Raw genomic sequence first — 19,893 nt, 5'->3', positions numbered from 1 at the left:
AGACCAAGTTCAACTACTTGATTGTGCTTTCTCTTAATTACAACAATTTGATTGTGCTTTCTCTTAATTACAACAATTTGGTGGTGTGTATGTGTGTGAGGACATATAATGAGATGAAGGACACTTTTTTGAGTTAGAAGTTAAGTAAAGGGCTTGAGTTTCCCCCTCATCCGGCTAGTATGGGCATTGAGATTCAACCATGATTTTTGAGCTATTGGATGGTGGTGGGAGCATCAGTCTTTTTAATAGATAAATCAAGGAGAACATGGTTTATGCATCAATAATTAAGATGTAGCATGAGAATTTAGTTGTGGATGTGAAAGGTGCGTGGACTTATAGATCATACTATAAACAAGTTCAAATGGTGCAATATAGACTGTCCAAGAGAAATGAGAAAGTAATCCATGAGACAACAAGTGCAAAAATCATTTCTTTGATAAGAATTAACCTCATTCAATTATTTGTTGTGATAGTGTTTGCAAAAATAACTGATTAGACGAGTGTTGAAAAAACAGTAGGAAATAGATGTTAAATTACAACATATATATGTACAAAATAACCCCTGCTTATATATTATATATATACAATAACTGATTTCATTACTTAGTTTCAGATTCTGGGATTTCTCCCTTCTCATACAAACTCTTCTCTTCTCAAGGGTACTTCCATTTAGAATATGAATTTTGAATAACTTCACACACTTTTCATTGCTGTATTTATCAGTCTTTCTGTGCATTTTCTTCTTGCTCAACTAGACCTTTCTGTTTAGTCTAAGTTGTCATTTGATTCAATTCCATCTCCTACAGCAGCCTGCATTCTAGCCGTGCTTCCATCTATATCTTTCTCAGATAAGCCTTCGTCTTTTTCAACCGATGATGCCTCAATTTGATGACCAATCTCAGTTTCCTGCAATGTAATAGATTTTATTTAATTAGTCCCAGAAAAATTGAATTCGTGAAAATTGAAAGGATACTACAAGTGTGCTAATATTTTCCCAATGTCATGAAATACCTTATTATCATCCATTTGATTATCTTCTCGTTTTGTAGCATCAAGTGGGTTGCGGAGGATATCCCTTTCGGATAATACGTCAACTTTATCTTTCTCCATCGCCGACGAAGGTAATTCCATGGTTTTGGATGTCAATCCAAGATCAACCATCTCAGCTTCAGAACACACTGATTTTTCTTGTGGTAAAGGATTTACAATGGAATCCTGCACATACGAAGTCAGTATAAAATTGGGGAGAGAATTACCAGAATCGAAAGTGTGAAAACATGCAACATGACATACCTTGGTGCCATCCCTTGAACTACCCTCTGGAATCAAAGGATCTCTTTGTTTGTCTTGAACATCAACATTATCTTCCTTCACTGGCGAGCAAGAAGGCAGCACATCCATGTTTTCAGAAGAAAGCCTTTTTGGATCATCCCCGGGTTCAGAAACCTGAGCAGCATCTATTTGACCGACGGTCACTGGGCAATCTTCAGCCATTTTATTGATTTTCAAGTCTCGGTTATCTGGCATAAGATGGCTAGATTGCAACCTATCAGAACAATTACTCTGATCGGTATTAGATCCCTCCATGTCATTCTGGGATGAACTCTTCAATGTATCATCTCCAACCTCAAAGTTATCACCCCGCTCAATTTTAGACTCTTTCAACCCATCCGGTGAAGTTGTGGATGAATCCATTTGATCGTCACTTTCCACTTTATCAATTTTTGCTTCCTCCTGGACTCCAGAGCAGTTAGCCACAGCCTTCTCCATTGACACCTCCAGAGGGACCGAGACCCTATTTTTCTCTTTTACCAAGGTTGATGGGGGCAGAACTGCAGTTTCAGACGTAGTTCCTCCCCCGAGACTATCAATCCCAGAAACACCCACTATATTGGTCACAATAGTTTCACTTGAGGAATCACCTATATCCCTTCTTTCCTGACAGGGTGACTCTGAAAAGCTCTCAATCTTAGAAGTCCCATGCAGATCAACAGGTTCTAATGTGTCTGGATGCTTCTGAGCTTGAACAGCTTTGGGGCTTACAGGACCTTCCTTATCAGAAGCCGACTCTGAATGCTGTTTCATGGAGGGTTCTAATGCTTTTGAAGATGGTTCAGAAGGTGATGCAGGATCCAAGCTCAAATTCAGAGGTGCGGTATTATTTCTAACATGGTCAGCAGATGTCACTTTTGGTAGATCACTAGAAATTTCAGCCTGACCAGCACAAGCAAGAGATGAAGATGGCTTAGAATGCTCCAATTTTTCATTTGAAGTGTTCTCTGTAATATCAAGAGCTTTGTGTGCGGATGAATGACTCTGAATGCAGATATCAGCCTGACTAGACTCGGGGTTATTACTACAAATTTCAGGTGCCAATGGAATTGTTGGGCATCCTTGGCCATTAATATCAACTGAAGACCTTGAACACTTCTCTATAGAGTCAGATTGGCTTTCAAGATTATGATCCACTAAAGGACGTTCAATAACAGGAGAAACGACAGATGAACCTATATGATGGGGGGGCGTCTCTATACTCAACTCAGTAGAGCCACGACCAGTAGGAGGTTTCTCAGAAGAGCCATCAACCTTTAGGTCATTATTAAGAGGAGTTATATTAAGAGCCTCCATTTCACTCTTAGAAGTTGAGTGCTCAATATAATGTTGTGTCTGATCAGCCTTTTCTTTAGCTTCACCATAACAATTAGTTTCAGGCTTACTGACAGTCGGCAGAGCTGTGTTCTCAAGAATTATTTTTTCACCAAATGCCAAGCCAAGTTGTTGTTTATTCCCACTCCCTGGCATGGTTGTTGTCGGGCTCAGTGCTCCAGCAACTGGCGCATCTAAACTTAAGTTTTCTTCCGGATTCTTCATATCGGAAGCCACTTCTGATTGTTTTTCATAATCATGTACTTCAACACTATCAGTATGACACGCTGCCCCAGCAGTTTCAGTAGCAGAGCATGCTTTATCCTCTACACTCTGACTACCAGAGGCATCCACGGAAGCCTTAGGCTTTGGCAAACAAGTTCCAGAGAAAACTTCCTTCATTACCCTTGCAACATCATTGACGTTATGTATTCGGCCTAAAGCGGCAATCTTATCTGAAGATACAGGTGCACTGTCAATCCTTGTTGATGCAACTTTCTGTTGCTTATTTTGGGCCGGATTGGTGGTTCTCTCTTTTCTCTTGGAATCATTAGCTACTCCACCGGGCAAAAGGATCTCAAATGCCTGAGCTTGAGTAATATTTGAAGTGGCTGTACCCACCATTGAATTCACCTGAGCATGATGACTTAATTTAGGATCTTGGCCAATAAGAGCATCAGGAGCAACGGGTAAAACTGGAGTTGTTTTTTTTCCCCGGCGCCGTGGTGGCTCCAGTCTGTTTTGAATTTTACGACCTTGCCTTTTGACTGACACAGATTCATGTGTGCTTGGATTGGATTCAGAGCCTGGTGCCGAAGGAAGAACAGTGCTTAATGTACTGGGAACAATCTTTGCAGCCACAGGATCTACAGATTGACTAATGCTTTCTGTAGTTGCAATACCGGTCGAGGAATTGGTTAGAGGGTCGACAACCAAAGGGGAAGTTGTTAAACCTACAACTGTTTGATGAGCTTTATTATCTGTATATTGATCTTTTGTAACCTCAGTAATAGGCAACGATGTGACAGATAAACTTTCATTCCCTGAATTAGTGCAAACTTCAACCTTAGAAGGGTTAATTTCAGAAGATTTAATCATCACAGAAGAATTGTGAACATCAGCATTCCTAACCTTCTCTAAATCTTGCCCTGCAAAAGAACTCCTTAGTTTACCTCCAAGGCATTTTTAAAAATAAATGTGATGTTAAAATCATAAACCAGAAATGCACGATGTACCTGGAGAATTGACTGTACTATCTTTACATGAAGGCAGGATCTCTGCCTGCTTGGCTAAATCATCTGATCCTTCCAATGATTTTAAATCCTGATTACTCTGTGATGCTTGATCTTGGATGATACATTTTGATTCTTGAACATTGCTCTCCTGCAGGTTTTTTAATTCACTGGCTTTATCGCCTGATACAACGCCAGATGAAGTCGGTAAATTATAAGTTGGATCCCTGCCCAGAAGACCTAAAACAACTGGAACAGGAGATGACATTGTTGCCTGTTTCTTTCCCCTACGCCGAGAAGTTCCAGCTCCAGTTTGTGACTTTCCAATTTGCCCTTTACTTTGCATCTGTACAGATGGATAACTGGGAGCAGTTTGAGCCAGAGTAGTAACAGAGGGCAAAGGAAGCGGTAACTGTGAATTCAAAACAACCCCAGCACCCAAATTAGTGTTTCCACTGTTTGAAGCGGAACCTGAAATGGTAGTTGGAGGGTGTACAACAGCAACACTAGGAACAGTTTCACTCTGGGGAATACCCACAACACTAGGAACAGTTTCATTCTGGGGAATACCCTGGCCTGAAGAAGGACTCGCTAATTTATCTTTTAATTGCTCGTTGACCTTGACATCAGGACCAACAGAACCATCAGGCGCAGGAGGCGACATCATAACCTGCTTCTTCCCTCTACGTCTAGGCAATTCACGACCACTCTGAGTTTTCTGCCCATGTCCTTTTGCTTGAATAGGTACAGAAACAGAAGCAGCAGCTGACTGAGAAGGCAAAGGAATGGCAGGCGGTGCGTTAGCAGACACTTCTGTATTAGACTGGTGCATAGATTCAATATCAGTGGGCGGAGGAGTTGCACTCGACAGAGAATTGGGTGGAATATTAGGCAGAGGAGTGGCAGGAGGTACGTTAGCAGTCACTCCTGTGGTAGACTGCTGCATAAGTTTACCCGCACCTGTAACTTCAGCAGAATGACCAACAGAATCAGGAGCAGATGATGTTAAATGTCCAGACTTATTTCCCTTCTGTAACTGCATATCTACTTGAACAATTCCAGAAGTTACTGGAGAGATTAATGCAGCTGGTGACTTAACTAAAGCAGTTCTTTTTGGTCGTCCGCGGCCACGTTTTGCTGGTGGTGCTATCTCTTTAACATGCTGTACCGGCAAAGTCGCAACAGATGGCAAAATCGGGGCCAGTGGAGGAACAGCAGCAGTTTGTGGGGCAGTACCAGCAGGCTGTGGGACAGTAGCAGCAGGTTGTGGGACAGTAGCAGCAGGTTGTGTGATAGTAGCAGATACAACAGAGCTGGAAGCATTGGTTTGATGGCTCATCTCTTCCACTTTTACTATGAGTGAATCTGATGTTTCTGCCTGACACATCTTCTCAAATTCCTCTTCTGTCCATTGCTCTTCATAGGAACGTACCTATAAAATGTAAGATGGTGGATGGGGATTAGTAACTTTGGTGCACTTTAGGTGTTTTATGTGAAAAATAAATAAAAGAAAAACAATAATTACAAACCCGGTAAGAAATTACATAGTATACCTAACACACAACATGAGTGTTTTCAATTACTTTTTTCCAATAAAGTTACGGGGAGGTGGAGGTGAAGTTATACATATCACTATTATGCAAGACTACTACCCATAAGGAATCTCAGATGATATGTAGGTATAATGATGACACATAGCATAACATGCAAAGAGTAAAATGCAGACAAGAAATACAACTGTCGGAACAATCCAACTGAATAAAATAAAAAAGGCAACCTCTCTTGCACGTTTTCCCCTGCCGTAGTGTTGAGTATCAAGGCCCCCAAGACCTCCTCTCTTTCGTTTTACTCCATTAGAGTCTACCTCACCCTTAGGCACATCATCATATATCTTCATTGCTTCATTGAACTGTTTCAGGTCTTCATCAGTGACAAGTCGAGAAGGAAGGGGAGGAATAACATCGGAGCCATCAGTTGCATGTTCAAGCACCAATTTCTTCCATGTAACCTGGAACATATTTTTTGGGAGGTCCATTAAGATGCTTCTAACAGAAACAGAAGGTAAAAGCTATATTTATGCGAATGAGAAAAGCCTGTGCAAACAATAAACAGCATACCAGCTCATGCTCTTTCCTGTTTCTGTCAACAGACTCAAACACGTCTAACTCTGCTTCACTGCCAACAGAGATAAGATTTTAGTCGTCCTTCTCTTTTTGACACAAAATTTGGATGGATTGGGTATACAAGCTAGAAACTATAATATCTTTGAGACAACATAGACTGACATAACAAATTGAAGCTATAAAGACGATTACAGCAGTAACAGACCAACAGTTGTGATGCTAGAAGTTCAACCATCACAACCAATACAATAGACCATGCAGTTAAAGAGATAACATGCTTATATAGATACATCAGGAAAGAGTGGCATGCTCAAATGACAATAATACAACAGGAATCCTTCCCTATAATTAAAATGAAGGTAGGTAAGAGTCACATGCATATCTTACCACAATTACTATCAATTCCTAACATACCTACCAATTTGTCATTGCCAAAAATTGGCATAAGTTCAAATATCAATGGAAGTAGAGAAAGGAACTCCCACATTAGAAAATAACCAGCCATATTAAGCCACAGATAGAAGCAGAAGGTAAAAGCATAAAAAAGATGTGCACCTTCGGGCTAAGACATCATTTAAAGCATCATCATCCAAAACAGGGGCATCTTCTTCTTTCTTACACTCACGCAGAAGGGATTCCAAGTATTCCCTTCTATCTTCAGCACTGCAATAAATAGACAAAAGAAAATTCATAGCTGATTTTAAATCTATGTAATAAAGTAAAGGTGAAATACATCACCGCAACCAACCTTGTATTATTGTCAAAAAATCCAGCAGTAATGCTCTGATTAGCAACGCCAAGTTTGTGCTCAGCTGAAGCTCTAACTTGTTCTTCAACAGTTTGTACCTTGTTAAATTGTAAGCAAAAGAAACTTTAGCATGTGTCATAATATGACACTACATTTACAGTAACGATGAAGATGACATGATTGGGATGAATACAATTGTTCCCAGTGAATTTGAGAACCCCGAATCTGTGACATCTCTTCACTGCACTTCCTTATACAAAAAACATCCAACCAGCTACTACTAATACGGTTACCGGCCTACTGACTCTACTAGCAATAACTCTTTCAGTTACATTGCATCCAGTTAGTTGTTCCTGCTTTTCCTTCTAACATATACCCTCTTAACTATTGGCTTGCTACATAATGACAAAGCATTAACCGGAAAACGCTATAGATGCACTGCATGTCCACAATGACATTGAAACAATTTCACTGGGCAAAAGACAAGTCCCAATTTAAGTATTTAATTATTATTAAATAGTTTCATATAAGACTTGAACTTTTGAATTTCTACGTGTTCTAAGACAGTATCAAGCACATATGAAACAATGATCACCACAGAACAGGTATTTAGGTTATATTCAACAAGAGATGTGACTTAAAAAAGTTTTAATTAATTCTTAATTCTCACAATGAAGTAAGAAGCATAGATATCTCAAATATTGTGAATTGTTTCCAAAGTACACGTAATGTTGAAAATCCCACATACAAGTAGTGCTTAGAAGTCTTGGGCATTCCTCACCTTATAAGCTGATCTTGTGGAGATGTGTTAGGCCCAAGCCCAAACTCTAAGACTTAATTTAAACTTAGACTCTAACAATACTTATCAAGAAAGTATTTGTGCGGCTTTGGTGTAGCATAATTTATGCAAATATATCAATCCCACCAATAACAAACAGTAACTCAGAACGAATAGTACTAACTGTTTCAAAGCGGAGAACAAGAACATCCCTCTTTTGACCAATTCTATGAGCTCTTGCCTGGGCTTGCAGATCAACCTGAAAAACATACCAACAACGACATAATAAGACTAATAATAAGCAATAAAAGCAAACAAAACATAAAGAAAATCATTTTTAAAAAATTCATTGCCTGGGGATTCCAATCAGTGTCAAATAAAATCACTGTGTCAGCAGCTTGAAGATTCACTCCAACACCACCGGCTCGAATGCTTGTCACAATAGATGAATGTCAGCAACATGGGTAATCAAAAAAACAAGATGAAATAGGCCTGTTTGTTATGTACTTCAGATTTATATCTTACAATCATGAAACAAAATGAAGAAATATCAATGCTTCGATACCAACACCCCCCCCTCCCAAAAATTTCTAGAACGCAAGAGATATTTCCAACATAATCCTATGCAACAGGTTTCAACCAGTGTGAGACTTATTGACTTGAATCCAATCATTTCCATTATTAAATATGATAGAAGTTACTAACTGTGCTTATATTTCATTCCAAAAAATATTAGATAATTTTGCTTATATTTAATTCCAATGAGAGTATTAGGTATAAGTACCAATTATACTTATCATCCCTAGGAACCTAAGAATTGAGAAGTACTTGGTTTTCATTTTCTTCAGGTGCATCTCAACAATTTCCCGAATTCTGATTTAGAAATATAGTTTTTTGATATTCTTTACATCAGATGGATTTGATAAGTTTTATCTAGTCGGATTCATTTTAAGCAAAATCCTTCAGTCATAAAACATTTAAATATAAAAGTTTCAGTTTGGCAACAGTCCCCATATTACCTCCCCTCTTAGCACTGCAATAAAAATCTTGAGTTCATCAATGTTTAGTTGATCTTATATCAGAAAAATGTTTATTCTGTCCGTTAATGTGCAAAAAACAAGATGAAGATAGATTTATCCTAAAATAAGTAGTACAAGGTTAAGTTAGTCAACGAAAAATCTACTTTCCATTGTGTGATTCCAGTTACAGCATATAGTGTCAAATTCCTTGGAAATAAAACCCCCAAAAGATTTTCAATTGACAAGTCGAGTAAAAAAATTTCCTTCCTCAATTTTATATTTCAGTTGACTATTTCACAGCCACACCAAGTACTTTAATAGTAATTAAAACTACCTGAGTAAGAAGATAAAATATGGGGAATCAGGTTTGTTAAATAGGTCAATTAGAGCACCACGATCACCTCCAGATGTATGCCCGTCCAACCGGAGGTATCTATACTGTTTAGAAGTTAGGTATTCTTCCATAACATCCAGAAGCCTAGTCATCGTCGAAAAGAAAAGAACCTGTAAAAGCATTAGCAGTATGATGTGAAACATTAAGAATTAAATTTTCAAAAGATTCACCAGAAGATAAGAATCGGTGTAATTTCATAGACTTGGAAAAGGGGGCATAAACTGTCATACACATTCCACATCTAAAGGAAAGAGACTAGAATAAGTTTACAAAATATCTTTCATCACAGTTATAACAACCTATGTCAATACCGATGTGAAAGAAGTTAGATGTAGTAATCCAGCAACAAACATATAGGATTTTACATACCCGGTGATCTGTTGCCTTCAGTTTAGGTAATAAACGGTCCAACATCTCAAGCTTCCCACAAAGTCTAATGATTGGTGGCAGATAATGCTTAGGTATATAGTTATCTACCTGTAAATGGAAAGGAAAAAAAAAGTCATATAGTACATACATTGTAGCATACCCGTTTCGTCCCACCTTCAAAATAGTAACAGATATAGAATCACACAAAACTTAACCTCTAGCTGCAGTAGTCAAATAAATGTAAATCTTCCTTTGGTATCAGATTTGCAAGCAAAAAAAAAGGAAGAGATGGAACATGATGAGGTTTTTGCTATGCCAAACTAATGGCCTGTACTCACACAACTCACTAAGATCAGTGAATTACAAGGAGTACTGCTCAACACAGATGTCCCCATTCCCTGTCATGTCCGACAGGAGCATTTTCGGTTGGGTCACATGTTAGGGCAAGGGCAAAATAAAACACAAACCACTTTATACCTCACCATACTTTGCTTATTTTAGGATACTTCTTGTTGTCAGGTTTTGCCCATTTATCAAATGATCTTGAAGATGCTGTCTCAAAATTTAAATACGAGAACGAAGTGTCTTTCAAACTCTCAAATTCACAGAAAGAACAGAAGCACTATCCAATCAAATTCACAAAAAATGATCTTGAAGATGCTGTCTCTGAGTGAGTTGCACTCAAAAACATAATCCAATCATCAATAAATATGTAGGATATGAACATACCTCCTCTGTGTGAAGCTGGCTGAGATATGGATGATTGCAAATATTTCGAAGCTCCATGACAGAGTTGTGTACTGACCGAGCCTGGCAATTGGGAATGTAAATTAGACAACTAAAGTAGTTACATGTGTGCGGAAAGCTATTTTAATTAAAAAGATAAAAAGAGGGAAATAAATTCTTAGTCCACTATCAAATGGTCAATTACATCATTTAACAAAAAAGCAAAAAGAACTATAAAGGATACCTTTAAAGTGCCAATAGCACCAAGATTATCTTCCACTCTCTTCATCAAAAGCTTTTGATACGAAGAAGCCTCACATCTTATAAGTCTCTCAATCTTCGAAGGAAGCTGATTTTCAACCTAAAAGAAAACATCGGGAACACAAGAACAGTAACACATGATGACGATTTCAAAGGCTAATATCGGTAAGGCAGACAAGTTATATTGCCGATTTCAATATCATATTTCCAAGTCATCCTTAGTGATGAGGAGTCAAGATGGTGATCACGGTGGGATAACACATAAGCAATTGCATCAGAAGGCTTAAATATGGAGAATACATTTTCCACATATATAAAACCATTCAAACTTACAGATACCATGCATCAAATTCTATATTACACCAGAAATGGAACAAAACTCGAATAAATTCAAAAAAATGTTTTGAAATTGTTTATGTTGTCTGACTGAGCATTTAAAAATATTAGAGCAGCACAGGCAACTGGATGCTAAAGATTTTTACCCATAAAACATTTTGGGAATGGTCACGAATACAAAACACAGAAATTAAGGCCTCAACCCAAAAAAAAAATGAATATGAGAATGAAAAAACATACAGCAGGATAAGCATAATAATATACAATTATTAATAATTTCATTTCAAGTACTACTAGAATGGACAGCCGATTAAAAGAATCATAACTCATAAGACACAGGTGTGTGTGTGTGTGTAAGAAAAGAACAATGGTCATAGCCTAGTTTGCGAAAATTCAAGAAGTCGGAATTAAGTTTAAAGCTGAGTATTAATGACCTTGTGTTTAAGCCTCCGAAGTACAAATGGCCTCAAAACTTGGTGCAGACGATTTATGATCAAGAGATTCTCCTCCTCAGACAGTAAAGCCTAGTTACAAATAGAAAATAACAAAGTAAGCATACAAAAAACAAGGAAGCTTAAATTAGAACAAAAACTCTGGTCAAGTTCTATATTGACGGGATTGGTTCATAACTTACTTCATCGGGTGAGTTATCTCCAGTACTCTCAAATGGCTTATTAAACCATTGAGAGAAGTCCTCTGATGAATTGAATATGTTAGGCAACAAGAAGTTAAGTAGTGCCCATAGTTCTTCAAGATTGTTCTGCACATAAAGAAGCAAGCAGTTACAGACTATAAATGTTACATAAAAAGGATAAAATGAAACAAAGGGCGTTGTTATATGAGCCTGGAAGAAGGCCTGAGCAGAAACTGTCATTCCCAAGATAAAGCACAGCAAATTTTTGAAGATTATAGAAAAAATTCAAATGGTAAAAACAGAAATGCTAAAAATAAACTGCAATGACAGCCACAAGAAAAGAAAACAAATGAAGAAAAAAGAAAAACCTGCAATGGTGTTCCAGTTAACAACAATCTGTGAGAGCTCTGGTAGTGTTTCAAGTCGGCATTCAACTTGCAAGAGGCGTTCTTTATGCGGTGGCCTTCATCAATTATTATATAGTGCCAATGTACTTTGCTTAGCTTTGGTCTATCATGCTTGTTCATCAGATATTCATATGTTGTCAAAAGAACATTGAATTTCTGGTGAATAATCCTTTCCCTAAAATATGAAAGAACTAATAAGGAACATACACAAGAATAAGTATCAAACAGATGAAGGGGGGCAATATTGTAAAAATCAATTACTTGAATAACCGACGTCTCTCCTCCGGCGGTCCAGCATAGACAATTTTGTGAATACTAGGAGCCCAAAAGTTTATCTCTGACTCCCAACCGGGTAGAACTGAAGAGGGTACGACAACAAGGAATGGTCCTCTATCATTTTTGGTTTCCATCAGGTAGCAAATTAGAGAAATCACCTAAAAAACAAAATGACAGTAAGATTTTATCTATACAAGTCAGAAATGTTCTTCTGATCTTTCTAGGACAGAATATATATATATATATATATATATATATATATATATATATATATATATATATGCACTGTAACATAATCATAGAACTCTAACAAATTATCCAAAAGGGATCTATCGTAAATGACATACTATCAAATGCTAATAATGGAAAAAGGACAAAAGGAACAAAATAGGAACCCAGTTAAGTATATATATAAAGCTTATTCGTTAACAAAATTGATTACCTGAACTGTTTTACCCAGGCCCATTTCATCGGCAAGGATTCCATTCAAATGATTGTTATATAGTGAAACCAACCACCTCAGACCATTCATTTGATATCTGAAGACAAAATTTGAAATCACAAGGAATGTAAGTCAACAGACCAAGCAAACAAAAAAGAATGTAAGCCCAAACTCTAAGCTCATGAAACTGAATTATCTATGAAAACTAACAAACAAATGTAAAATGAGAAGGATAGAATCCCCCTGCTGTGACAGAGATGACCCTAAATTACAACAGTAATCCGATAATTCAACTAAATGAAATAAAATAGAAAAACTGGATCTCCAATGGAAAACACAAATACGCATTGTGTAAATTATATGAAAGTAAAAAAAAAAGACAGTTTTTACATACTCCCTTAATTTTCCACCATGCAGAATAGCTGGCTGCTCTGCTATGCTCTCCTTTACACTGCAGGAAGAAAAAAATTGCTTAGCATGAATCAAGTCATCAAAACTAATCGAAATAGTATTAGCATGCAATTCGAAAACATATTTCTGGATTGATGGAACCAATAGACCATGAACAGTTGACCATTTAAAATCTTTGAAACTAAAAATAAACCACCAAAACTCATCAGTGTTCTGTGCTTTTCATCTTTTAATAATAAAAATTCAAGATGACCGTCTTACACTACCAAGAAACCTTTTAAAGAGTACATAAGAGCAGAACAGATACCTGTGGGCCATCTTATAATACTTCTCGTTACTTTCCATGTAATGCTGCAAAACAGAATTCGAAAAAAATCACCCACATATTTAAGAAATAAGACTTTTAACTTAATAATGGGGTGTGTGTCTAGCGAACTTGCCTTTGCCTGATCACTTTCATCCTCGTCAACCAAAGTAGTTTCACTATTCTCAAGAAAATTGGTACTTCCTGCCTCATCAACATCTAGCCCTAAACGTCCTGCAGCAGTCTTTGCTTCCTGTAGCTTGGACCCAAGCTTTTGAAGGTACTTTTCAGTTGCTTTAAGAAGTTGCTTCACGCGATCTGATTTTGCATCCTGATGTAGCAATGAAAACGTTATTCAATGTAAGAATGCAAACCTATGAAGCACGGACTTCAATGCATATCTTGTATCTACTAACAGGGACAGGTGCACATAGTATACAATGGGGGCTGCTGCCCCCACTTACATAACTTTATGTTTAGCAATTGTAATTTTTTATACTATTTGTTTAGTAATATTTTATTAATTTAATTTTTACTCTATCTAATATTAAAATATAGCCCCTACTAAATTAGTTTTTTTCTAAATATTGGTATAAAATATTTTGTATTCATGATGTATTTATTTTAGTTAATTTTGATTTTGTACACAACTATGACAATTAAAAGTAATTTTTCTGTGAAGACTAGAATTTCCAACGATGTAAAAAGTAAATTATTTGATCACATATCTAAATATAAATATTTGTAGAAGCATTGAAAAATAATTATCCATACAATAATTTTAAAATATATATTTGCACCCACAAGTCAATATTTATGGATCCGTCCATGTCTACTAATATAATAAGAAAATAAACCTACCTGTACCATTCGAAGATAACCTTCGACGTCGTTTATTTTTAGCAAATTAATCTTCTCCCGCTGAATTCGATCAATTCTCTCACGATGAATACGTTCTTTTCTTTTATGGAACTCCTTTACATATTTATTGAAACCCTTCCACCGTTCTCTCTTGATTTTGAATACATCATCAAGTCTTTCCCTACATTTCAAGAAATAAATTAATAATGCAAGTATTTAAGGCAAAGAGTACAGATAATAGTGAATTATAATTATCCATTTACAATGCATTGGAAAAATTGAAGAGGTGGAAGAAGCTTGTAGATAAAGGTAGAAAAGGCACATACTTGTGAACTTCTATCTCACTGAAAAACTCCTTCTGCCTCTCACGAATCCGTTTCTGTCGCTCTTCCTTCATTTTCTGCTCATACTTTTCAAGTTGTTTGACTCTCCTACCATGCCTATGTTTCTTAATTGATTTCAAATGTTCCATCTCATTTGTAATTGGTTTAGAAAAATCGTTCAGAAAATCACTGCCCACAAAGGAAAAATATAATGTCAAATTGTGAGTTGAAGAAAATATCAAACTCATAAGAATATAAATTACCTCCGAAGTCGGCGTTGGAGCTCTAATAGTTGAAGTTTTTTCAATTCTATGACACTTTTTGTTTTAGCAGAAATATCTTCGCATGAGCTCACATTTTCCTATATCACAAGGAATGAACCGCAGATGCAACATTCAAATTATTGCCAACCATATAGTGTGTGTAGGCTATGTGCACAAAATAAATTGAATGTGCAAGTAGAACATATTAATCACTGAACTAGAAAAACTAAGTTAAAATTAAAACAAACCTTTAACTTGTGAAAGCATTTAGTCATTCTTTCCTTTGCTTTCTGCTGTTTTTGCACCCAATTTTGGCCAGCTAGAAGCCTCTTTCTCTGCCGATCCATAATACATCTCTCTGACATTGTAAATCTTTTAGAAGACGGAAAATCAGTTGATACTAACCTCTCATTCCCTCCTTGCTCTGTCGCAAAAGAGATGTCATGTTTAGATGCATAATCAACTGGAACAGTTTTGATAAATCAGCAAGTGTGATAGAAACTAGTACCAAAATACAAATTAATTGTAGAAACTGACTTTTATTTATGGCAGAATATGTTTAGAACAGACAAGTAATTACAAACACTGCAGAAAATACACGATTCACACGTAAACTAATAAACTAATCAAAGAAATTCAAGAGTCTTGGACTCTTCCTCCAAGAATTCAAGAGTTTGGCCTCTCCCTCCCAAAACCGTTCCAAAACTATTCCATAATCAGTTTCTCCTTTCCTCTCTCTATTTATTTTAAAACAGAAACACACATAACCCATAACTGCTACACATAGCTGACATCAATAAAAATAACTACCCATAACTGCCATAATAAGAAGTCTAACAAATTGCTGTTAATATTCAGAAATTCATTGATCATTAACACTTGAAGTGACACAAAAAAAGATAAGCATCAACAAACTGATTGCAATAACATGACATAAATGAGCCTCTTCAACAAACAAAAAACATGACATAATTGACTATGGCTTTCACCTGCAGAAACGTTTTTGCCCAATACATTTCCATCCTTCATCACAGTTACTCCATGGGAATTGCTATCAATCCCGGGAACAGGTTTCCAGTGCTCTTTTAAAGAATAAGAAGTCAATTGATTAATAGAATTGTGATTCCAGGAACCAGAATTGTTACTAACATTCTGAAACTGACTAGGAATGTTTTCTCTTCTTTCTATAGGCAACTCATGTTGAATAGGAGACACGTGTGGATTTGAACCAGTCCAGTTATTTGGGCCTATAACAGAATGTTGGTTAGCCCTTCCAGCAGTCAGGATACCATTGTCACCATCATTCAAATGACTGTTACCAACTACAATACCCCTTGTACTTGAAGAATCTTTCTGCTGATATTGAGTGGCCGAAGAAGATTGGGCAGCCATTCTCTCTTGGTTTCGTCTTTCAACATCTCTTTTTGCGGCTAGATGTTTCCTGTCTTCTGAAGGTGTCTGGATGTCAGAATGAAGGTTACCTTTATCTTCTAACATTCTTGGGCTCTCAGTTCCCTTCGACAAAGATTCAGCCTCTATAAATTTTCCAGCAGAAGAGGACCCTGAGGGGTTTTTATCAGTCTGTCTCAGATTGCTCGAACTTCCAAATGGCACTATGACCCCTGGTGTGTTACCAGGTTCATTAAAAGACTGTGATTTTCCTTTGGGTTCATTCAGATCCTTATTAGAACCATCTGTATTAACATCACATTGCATATACCAGTTAGCCAGTGAATATCTTTGATATATTATGTAAAATATAAACATCAGTCACCTTCTCTAGAAAAGAAGGTTCCAAATGCGACATCAAGATGTAGTTTCTTTGGCGGTAAACCATTTCTGCACATAAAACAATAGTGTTTCACAATATAGCTCAAAATAAAATTCTGTCCATCTTTTCAAATAAAAAAATGAGTTAGCAGAACAATATCTACCTAAATGCTAGAAAAACAAGGCACTGAGCTCGAAGCTGTTTCAACTGGTTTTCTTTGAAAGGCATAGTAGATGATGCAGCTGCTGCAGGAACTGGGGATTTTCCTGTATCTCTAGGGTGAACACCTTGTCTAAGCATAGTCATTTCTGAGCCACTATTTTGCCTGCCAGTCTGCCAATAAAATTATCAAATCAAGCAATCATATACAAGCCATAGTTAAAAAGAACCACAGAAGTAAATAAGTTTAAACTAAATTAAACGAGTTAAGCAAGATGAAAGAAAGTAGAGCTGTGAGACATACCTAGAAGCAAATATTAATGAATAGCAAGTACCTGAGATATTTTATGTCCATCAGACAAAGTAGTTGAGCTCCCCCCATCACGATCAAGAGGACCACCATATTGCATTGAACTTGAGATAACTGGTTCGTTCATTGGAGACACATTAGCAGGAACCGCCATCCCTCCATGAACCCTAGCATAAGCACCTGAAATTCAATACGCTTTTCTATGAATAATTGTGGGCACGGAATTCTAAATTACCATTTTTCCTAGTAAAATTGATTCAATCATTCTCTCCATGATTTAACATAATGCATTCAAATATAGAAAGAGAAGTATCCCATAGCATTCAAAATTAACTTATGAACAGCAGTCAGGCATATGACATTCAAATACTTTCAGAACAGCCCTTACGGGTATAATACCCAATCTTCACTCGAATAAATTCTTCAATCAATTGATTCTGTTAATATATAAAATGAACTCTTCTAGAAAGTCTTCTCTCAAATTTCACCAACCAAATAGTAGGGATTGGCGTTTAAGTAAAATATTATAGATTATTTTCAGTTCTTAAACCCAGGAGGATGGTAGTTTGATCAAGTTGAATCATGAATAATACTTGAAAATTTTACCAATTCCTTACTAGAACACCAAAGGATGGAAGTGAGAACCCCTGCATTGGAATTTTTGCCATCATATTACCAGAAAGAACATTAGAGAAAACTAGGGAACTTAAGGTTTTTCAAAAGGTTGTCCATCTTTATTTTGATTCATGCATCTCTAATCACGTGTGTAAAAGGTAAAGAATCACCTTGCTGCTGCTTTCCTGGAGCAATATGTGCAGAGGAAACTTCCACGTCTTCTGGATACTTTGAATTTGGAGCCCGCGCCATTGGATTGCCAATCTTTGTCAAATCAGTTTGCTTTGCCAATAAAAGATGACCTTCTTGGTTTGCCCTAATCATTGTTTTCATGTTACCAGAAAAAGTCGAAATATTTTCCATTTGAGTATTATTTGGAGCCACATTGAAGTTTGTCATTTCACCACTTTTAGCTTGAATACCATCTGATGGTTCGGCCTTGGTCATTTTCCCCTTCCTTGAATTAACACCAGTGTTGCGAGGTTCTACTAGAGAAGAACTGTCAACATGCATTTCCCCAGGTGATGTTGAATCTCCCCTCTTTCTTTTTGGGATAGCTTTCTTACCATCCTTTTGATTCACCTGTCTGTCTTGTGACTGTGAGTTAGCAGACCTAGAATCCAAACTAGTTGGACTTCCTTGATCAAAAGATTGATTACTCCTCTGAGCTACAGTTCCTTGATAATATTCAGGAGCTCCGCCAGTTGGAGCAATTGGTGGTCGACCAGCAGCAAAGGGTTCCATTTTGGGAGCCTCATTCTCAGCCAAGCCTGCTCTCGAATCATTTGCACCACCCGCTGCTTGTGAAGAAGATCCTGCATAAATCACACGTGAAATTAAATTAACTTCAAAAAATATCACAAATACTCTTTAAGCTAAATTAAAACAAGCATAATTACCTATTTGAGGACCACCGGTCAAAGGAAGACGTGATGACTTTAATGCTTCAATATCAAGACCATGTTGGTTGATGACAGTCTCCATCGCCCTATAACAGACAGGCAACATTAAGTAAGAAGAAACACTGATATGCATGAAATTGAAAATTGGATCAAAGTAGCAATACAGACAAAACATGGTTTAGTGCTAAGAATGATAAGTATGAGCTTCACTACAATCACCAAGGCACTACAGAGAAAATTAAATCCACAAGATGATTTAATAATTAAGTTTATGATTTATTTGCAAACTCAAACAAATAAATGTGTTCCCGTGGAAGAAGCCGTGAACTTCAAGTATATTACTCAGGCTGGACTACAGAATGTGGCTAAACAAACTCAACCACTCTTCTGTTTTGAAAGAGGCTCGAAAGCCCAACAAACATCCATTGCTCTCCGTTCACCAACACCACATAATGCAATTCAAAAGACCTTTACCATTGGTTATTTCATTTTCCATCACACCGATGATTGATATCTTAACTTCTGTGAAAGGATAATTTCAGAAACAACTCTCAATTTTACTATCTTAGCTCACTACAAAAGAGCCCTGGTAAATAATTGAATTCCTATATACAAACAAGTTGGAGTGCTAAATTGCAGATATTTTACCTAGATATAACTTGAAATGGCATTGAATTTTCCTTCCCGCTCGATTTCATATGTTGAAGTATCTGAAACACTCGCCAAATTAATTGCAAGTATGTCTAATCTATACAACAGGTCGAAAGATAGTTAAATAAATTCATTTAATAGAAAACAACACACACCACATATAGTTTAGTAGCCAGCTTGGCTGGCTCATCTTTAGAATCTTGAATAAGTTTATGCAGAAAATTGGCAGCCTCCATCTCGACATTCTGTGGAGATGCCATCTCCTTTGAACTGCAGAAGCAAAGTATTGTAACGCAAACTCCAAATCAGCTGAAAAATCCAGGATAGTCTCAAATGTGTAACTTTATAACTAATAAAAAAGGAAAAAACTTATAAAATGCTCATATGACCAAATTCAACACAAATGCATAAAATTTATATCTTTTTCCTAGTAGCCTACCTTAAAGTTTAAAAAAAAAAGTAATAAGTAATCATCCCAAAATAATATATAGAATAACCCCATTTTTCCTATCATAGTAAAAAACGAAACCCAAAAGGAAAAATCCTGCCTTTTTACAAACATCCTAAAATAACACATCGTGATTAACACTGTAAATCACGAAAAAGCACCTAAAACCTTGGTGAATGTTAGAAAAATAGAAGAAAACACTGAAATCGGCGGATCAAAACAAGACCCGGTGTAAATTAGCAAGTGGGTGGAGGCTTGCAAGGTGAAACGGTATGTGGACTTGACGTCGATTGAGAGAGGATTACCGGATCAGAGCTGAGAGATAGCGTCTTTACAGAGAGATAGAGAGAAGTCTCAGAAAGGTTTGGTTTTTTTGGTGTGAATAAAAATAAGAAACCCCAAACAGAGCCCAAAGTCTCGCACGAGTACCAGCTCTTTTCGTGTGAACTTGTTACGTTTCTTAGGTTTTTTTTCTTTTTTCACA

The 19,893-nt window shown here is 36.8% G+C and overlaps 1 protein-coding gene across 2 annotated transcripts; it reads right to left on the bottom strand.

Annotated features, from left to right (window-relative positions):
* Positions 1–503: 503 nt before the first annotated feature.
* LOC127073359 (chromatin structure-remodeling complex protein SYD) lies at positions 504–19,893 on the bottom strand. 2 transcript variants are annotated; one of them, XM_051014511.1, is made up of 35 exons: positions 19,715–19,893; positions 19,117–19,231; positions 18,959–19,020; positions 18,308–18,396; positions 17,579–18,223; positions 16,819–16,973; positions 16,488–16,657; positions 16,328–16,392; positions 15,543–16,247; positions 14,802–14,977; positions 14,554–14,651; positions 14,294–14,479; positions 13,968–14,148; positions 13,243–13,437; positions 13,110–13,153; positions 12,786–12,842; positions 12,392–12,488; positions 11,935–12,107; positions 11,635–11,848; positions 11,267–11,392; positions 11,067–11,156; positions 10,280–10,396; positions 10,039–10,119; positions 9,310–9,417; positions 8,881–9,050; positions 7,881–7,959; positions 7,712–7,786; positions 6,750–6,847; positions 6,557–6,664; positions 5,996–6,053; positions 5,656–5,886; positions 3,882–5,310; positions 1,294–3,794; positions 1,012–1,215; positions 504–906 (listed from the first exon to the last, which is right to left on the bottom strand). In XM_051014511.1, the coding sequence occupies exons 2-35, from the start codon at positions 19,219–19,221 to the stop codon at positions 766–768; spliced, it is 9,033 nt and encodes a 3,010-aa protein (XP_050870468.1). In that variant the 5' UTR covers positions 19,222–19,231; positions 19,715–19,893; the 3' UTR covers positions 504–765. The 2 variants fall into 2 exon arrangements, with proteins under 2 accessions (XP_050870468.1, XP_050870469.1); XM_051014512.1 differs by having other exon boundaries at positions 19,117–19,270; positions 19,715–19,869.

The sequence above is a fragment of the Lathyrus oleraceus genome, chromosome 4 (assembly GCF_024323335.1).
Source record: "Lathyrus oleraceus cultivar Zhongwan6 chromosome 4, CAAS_Psat_ZW6_1.0, whole genome shotgun sequence".
NCBI classification, from domain to species: Eukaryota; Viridiplantae; Streptophyta; class Magnoliopsida; order Fabales; family Fabaceae; genus Lathyrus; species Lathyrus oleraceus.
Note: the sequence above shows the minus strand (reverse complement) of the source record. Positions and strands in the feature narration are given on the sequence as shown.